This window comes from Nelumbo lutea, chromosome 1 (genome assembly GCF_056320005.1).
Source record: "Nelumbo lutea isolate HS-2025 chromosome 1, American lotus-T2T, whole genome shotgun sequence".
In the NCBI taxonomy this organism is placed as follows: Eukaryota; Viridiplantae; Streptophyta; class Magnoliopsida; order Proteales; family Nelumbonaceae; genus Nelumbo; species Nelumbo lutea.
In genome coordinates this window covers 46,450,432-46,456,503 of record NC_142684.1, presented here as the reverse complement: position 1 = coordinate 46,456,503, position 6,072 = coordinate 46,450,432, and the positions used below count along the sequence as shown (strand labels likewise).

General features: G+C 37.7%; 1 protein-coding gene across 2 annotated transcripts; it reads right to left on the bottom strand.

The window, feature by feature from the left end:
- Positions 1-983: 983 nt before the first annotated feature.
- On the bottom strand, positions 984-5,218 carry LOC148874522 (uncharacterized). Of its 2 annotated transcripts, none has more exons than XM_088980052.1 (6): positions 4,931-5,218; positions 4,594-4,746; positions 4,353-4,508; positions 1,905-3,617; positions 1,738-1,800; positions 984-1,515 (listed from the first exon to the last, which is right to left on the bottom strand). In XM_088980052.1, exons 1-6 carry the CDS (start codon positions 4,968-4,970, stop codon positions 1,133-1,135), a joined length of 2,508 nt encoding a protein of 835 aa, XP_088836178.1. In that variant the 5' UTR covers positions 4,971-5,218; the 3' UTR covers positions 984-1,132. The 2 variants fall into 2 exon arrangements, with proteins under 2 accessions (XP_088836178.1, XP_088836865.1); XM_088980739.1 differs by having other exon boundaries at positions 1,905-3,590; positions 4,931-5,217.
- Positions 5,219-6,072: the final 854 nt, after the last annotated feature.

The following is a 6,072-nucleotide window of genomic DNA, read 5'->3' as shown; positions in this document are numbered from 1 at the left end:
TGGCCGTGATTTTTGGGAAATCAGCATTGATGCCAAACATCTCCTTAATTTCTGAAAATTGTAATAAATTATTAAAAGGAAAAAGCATAACAGTTCATATAAAGAAAAACAAAAAATACAAGATAGAGGGGTGATCATCATATATGAGAGAGAGAGACCGGAATTTGAAAGTATGACAAAGGGATACCCAATCCGACAAAATAGGATCAGATCATAATCTCATCCATTTGCACCCCAATACACACAATCAAATTCCCACTTAGGGTTCAGTTTATTTGCGGTGTGAATTTTATTTTCAAAGGTGTAAATGTTTGGGAATATGCTGAATCTCAATTCTGGTTAAATTTTGCTTCAGATTTGATTGTCTTATTTGTTTGTGTGAGGTAAAATGAAGTGATGCCCACATTATATGAGTGAAGATATAATGGTTATTTGTTTGGAGTGTGATAGGGAGAAAGATGATGTGGTCCCCACTTTGTTTGAGAAAGAACTGAGGTTGAAAACAGTATGATGCAAATTTTGTCAATTTTTTGATGCAAAATTTGCACCCAAATATGAGTATGTAGAGTACAAATACATACAAAATACAAGGTTTTGCGGTCTACATATATGTATTTGTACTCCTTCCAAACTGAGCCATAAGTGCAAATGAGACAAGAAATACATATTTTGCATCAGATAGGAGTGCAAATCATAGCTACAGACAAATGGATGCAAAACTGAACATGGTAAAAAAAATTGTTCCATTTCAGAATTGAACTGCAAACAAACAGAACCTAATTGTTGATCCAATGTGAAAATCAATTATCAATGGCCACACATACAGAGATTCACAATTCAAATGGCCCAAACTGTACAAATTGGGAAATAATAGTGATGGATTTGCTGAGTTGTGTATATTTAGCAAACATGGGTTAGACCATTAGGGGGTTATGGAAACAATCCATCACTTCTTCAATTTCGGAAACAACCTTGAGTGCAAATTATGAATAATTAGTGGTTTCAATGACTAAGAATATCGCCAATAATTTAAAGTAAAGAAAAATATAACATATAATATAGCTAAAGAAACAATCCACCATATCTTGTAAACTCTGTAAGTTGACTCCCTGAACAAACTCCCGTTATTGGTCTAACTAACAGATAAGCAGCACAGAAGTGATACCCACAAAGGTTTTCCTTTGGTTCTCCTTTTTTCTCCCTTAAATGTTTGAGGAGAATTCTGTTCCATTACTCTGTTTAATTTTTCATGGTTAACATCAAGGACACTTATTGGATCTTCTAGAGGAGCCCCATCTTGTGCCTTGTGATTTTTTTCATCATGTCCTTCTACAAGCAGGCTCTTCAAGGTATTATGTGGTTTCTCAGTTCTCTTGGTGATCTTAGTGATTATCTGTTCATTCTTTTTCTGTTCTTTTGACCCATTCTCCCCTGTGTTTTCTCTATCAACCTTTTGTGCATGGACAAGTGTATTGGTTTCTTCCATAGCATCTTTAGTGGAAGAAAATGTTCCATCTACAACAAAACAATAACAACAATAAATACATAAAATATCAGAAATTGAGGACTCCTATAAAGGGAAGGAAAATAAACTTGGTATAATGGTAAAATCTCGGGCCGGAAAGCATGAGAACATAAAAATGCCAAAGGTTAGGATCGTACCCAGTCTACCCCTCCCAAGACCCCAGGAAGCTGGGGCCAATATTACATTGGGTAATGGCATATATTTACACTTACCGGAAATAGATCCCCAGTGGCCTTCAATGCTATCCCCTTGGCTACTAGAATCAATTGCAACATCTACACAACATGAAGAACTCCATGTCAACTACCAAATAGACTTATAAACAGAAAGGTGAAAATTATGCTTTTAAAAATTACAACTGTTACAAGAAAAGAAATACCTGATGCAGATCCTAGATTAGAGGAAAGAACTTCAGAGGAGCCAAGTTGATGTCTAAGTAGATTGTTGTCACGGTCATTTTGCAAACTCACAGGATTATTATTAATACTATTAGTAGAATCTCTGACAAGAATTTTATCAGCATTACTAAAGTCATTAGTTGTGTCCTTACATTCAGAAGCATCAGTTTTCTGCTTAATACACGCATTTTCAACTGTGTCTATGGTCTCTCTTTCCTGTTGAAGGTTTTCCTCCAGAACCTGCTTAACTGAAGAAGAGACATCAGAACCTTCATCTGTTTTACTTGGAAATGGACAAGATTGAACTTCCCCAAATATCAAAGCTTCAAAATGATTTTCTTTTTCCTCTCTGACTTCATTACAACCAGAGATTATAGGTATCTCTGGTTCCATTGGGTCTTTAGAATTAAGCGTAATGCCAGTTACTTCTGAAACTTCTAAAGATCCACCAGAAATTGGTGTATCTGTAGGAATATTTTCTTTTGCTTCAGATTTTGTATTCTGTTCCTCAACAGACTCCTCAGGACACCTGATTCTGGTACTTGGCAAAGGACATGAATGAACTTCCCCAAATATCAAAGCTTCATAATGATTTTCTTTATCCTCTCTGACTTCACTACATCCAGAGACTATAGGTATCTCTGGTTCCATATGGTCTTTAGAATCAATAGTGCCACTTACTTCTGAAACTTCTAAAGATCCACCAGTACTTGGTGCATCTGTAGGCACATTTTCTTTTGCTTCTGTTTTTGTATTCTGTTCCTCAACAGTCTCCTCAGGAAACCCAATTATGACTTCTCTTGTAGCATCTCCTGCTTGAGTGGAACTAATAAGCATATCCACACTTTCAGAATCTTCATTTTGCAACGTGCACACCCTAGATCTGCCCACGGAAACCTCAACAGTTTGGAGGTTGCTCTTAGAATCATTAGCTGGTGCTTCAATGGCAAAAGCATAACCATTTTCATCCTTTGTTATCTTTGACATTTCAATAGGTAGTGATACAGTACTTTTACCTGGAACTGGAATTGATGATTTAGCATTAGAGGCATCTTTAGGTGGAGATTCATCTACTGCTTTTATATTCTGACTGCTGACAGTCTCATCAGGATACCCAATTCCAATTTCTTCTGTAGCATCTCCAACTTGAGTCGAATTATCAAATAGGTATACATGTGTAGAATCTTTATTTTGCAAGATGCATTTTTCCTGTCCACCAGACACTCTAGAATTGTCCATGAAAATCTCAACAGTTAGAATGCTGCTTTCAGAAGATGAAATAATTGGTTCTTCAAATTTTATTGGGGATATGACAGAATTATCAAAGAGTACAGTATTGTTATCTGGATCTGGAGTTGAAGTTTTGGAATCGGATGTATCTTTAGATGCATAGTCATTCACTTCTGCTTTTACATTTTGACTCTCAAATATCTCATCAGAAGATCCAATTCCAGTTTCTCTTGCAGTATCTCCAACTTGATCAGAATTAAGATACAGATCTGCATGTTCAGAATCTTCATTTTGTGACATGTACTTCGCCTGTCCAATGCACAATACTGTGCTGCCTGTGACAATCTCAATAGTTTGGTTGTTCTTCTCAAAAGGACCAATAGCTGGAGATATAGCAGAAGCATAGCCACTTTCATCCTCGGTTCTCTCTAATGTCTCTACAGGTAATGATACAACATTGTCACCTAGAATTGAAGTTGATAATTCAGTTGTTAAGTATGAAGTATAGGAATTGACAAGACCCAATCAAAACCCTTAAAAAGAAGAGTATATAAAATAATACATGGTAAAATCAGATTCAGAAGCCGCATTTGAATCTCAAATATATTGTGTGTTGACTCTCATGCAAAAAATAAAATTTTAAAAATACTACAAAATCAAGAATAGGTTCTGGAATGATGTATTTTGCATCATGACTCCCCTTTACAGTTAAATCTACTGTAATTCAGGGAGAGGATGCAAATTCTAGTTATCTTTTTCTTTCTTTCTTTTAGTTAAGGTTAATCAGTTGAACGACAAACTCTATTTATCACATCAACATGACCCTGGGTGGAAACAGAAGAAAATGAACGAGGAGATCAGATCTGAAGGCTTATAGAAACAGTAAACCAAGATAACCTGCCCTTTTTTTTCATTTGGAACGTGCTCCAAGTCCAAGCAAATTAGAAACCACAAAATCATTAAACAGAAAACCAGCATATACCGAGCACTTCCCACATTAATTCCTTTCTCTCCATTCAATCAGCATCATTCAAAATTTCCACAAACAAGAAAAGATTTGGTTAAGGAAACAAACCGAATCCACTGTCCACCATCAGAAATGCATACATTACAGCATATAATAAATAGGAACCACATTCTATTTTCTACTGTAAAATGGGTTTCCGCTACTCTATTTTTAAAGAATGAAAAGCTCTCACCTGAAACCTCGAGAGGTTCAGTTGTAACCTCAAGAGACTTAGTTGTAGGAGAAGCGACCGTTTCTGTAAACTCTAACGCCGCATCAGCAAATTCGTCCTCTTCTGTACCAACCATCTTATGTCCACTCTCGAATGACTCACTCCGCTTTAGATTCCCTGCAGTAAGTGAAGTTATTCAACTAGCTCAAGAACATCCAAACACAACCTCAAGGCAAGAAGCTGCTGAACCCCAACTTCTCACCGGAATCTTCTTCGTCTCGATCCGGCTCAATGAGCTTGTATCCATCGAGAGCCCCACAAACTTTCTTATGCGCCCGTCGATGCTTGGCGCTCGGATGATGGTTGGGAAAGGGCCAACCGCATTTGTGACACCTGAAGACAGGGGTCTCATGTTCTGCCAACAACAATGAACAAACCCGTCAGAAATCTTCTACATTGAACAAAATCAGATTACAACAAAAACAGAAACAACCCATTAACGAGCAAATCACAACCCAGACAACAACTAACAAGAAGAAAGAAGAAAACCCCAAAAATGAATCGAAAAGAAACAGCGTTCCGTAATAAGCAACTCTAACCGGGCGGATGAGTCATCGTACGGACTTCGTCGCCGTCCATTTGATCTTAGAGAACCAAGTTTCAGAGAAGATACAGAAAGCCGAACAAAACGTACAGAAAAACGAAACCAAGGGAATCTAGAAAGCTTCAAAACCAGAGCTCTACTGAACAAACAATGTTCAAGCTCAACTAACAGCTTCTTTTGTGGAAAGGTTATACTGAAGTCTCCGCAGTCTCCCGAGTCCTGACTTTCTCTTACTACCTTTTATCGTTTCATACACATAGAACCATTTTTCTGATCCACCTCTCCTGTTGAGAAGGATAGGTTGTATTTTGATTCATACACAACTAAAACTATTTGAAGGACTAATCTCACACCATAAGATCCGAATCTATCATACACGACACATCTCCTCCTTTTCCGATACCAATCTGATGTTATATGTAGCTCGTTTCACATCTATTTCAGTGATCATAGAGTATATGATCATTACCTGTATCATTATCCAAATACTTGTGTCGTTTAGCAGTTTCATAAATGTGTAGATCCCTATCAGAAATAATGATTAGAGTTACTAATACACATCGGACGGTTGATGTGAACTGATCCCTTTGATCACCATTTGATCGTGGGCCCATAAGTAGAGCCATAGTAGCTGAGCTGTACACGTGTGTGGTTCGTGTGAAATGCCAGAAGTACGGGCGCGTACGAATGAGATGGCAGAGTGCTTTGCTTTCCGGAGGGGGGACCGGCTTCCTGGGAAGTGAAAAACCGGACGAAACGGGGCCAATCAGCATTCACGACATCGGTATGTAACTATGGGATTTGTGTATGAATACGATGCAGTGTATCATATGATTAGCCAGTATTACGAGTAGAACTGTAGACGATTAGAGAAGTTGTAATCATGTATTGTCGGTGAAATGATCGAAAGGTCGTTAGTTTTTAGCTTTTAGGCTTTCTAGGAAATGATATCACGGGAGTTCGAGATTCACATGTCTTTACCAACCGTCCCAGTAGAGAAACCTCGAAACTCACCGGGTCACGATCTGAGTTACATTTTATATGGTGGATCCGTTTAGGTGTATATATCAATAAATGTATTGTGGAATCTAGATGGGGTCCCAGTTTCTATTCAGATCTGCAACATTATATCTGGAC

What these genes read in the sequence shown, in the direction of transcription:
- LOC148874522 (XM_088980052.1), bottom strand. Translation starts at nt 4,970, where the DNA reads ATGGACGGCGACGAAGTCCGTACGATGACTCATCCGCCCG. An exon ending in TACGATGACTCATCCGCCCG is followed by an intron (nt 4,747 to 4,930) that starts GTTAGAGTTGCT and finishes TGTTGTTGGCAG; the next exon opens with AACATGAGACCCCTGTCTTC. An exon ending in TGAACCTCTCGAGGTTTCAG is followed by an intron (nt 3,618 to 4,352) that starts GTGAGAGCTTTT and finishes CTTCAATTCTAG; the next exon opens with GTGACAATGTTGTATCATTA.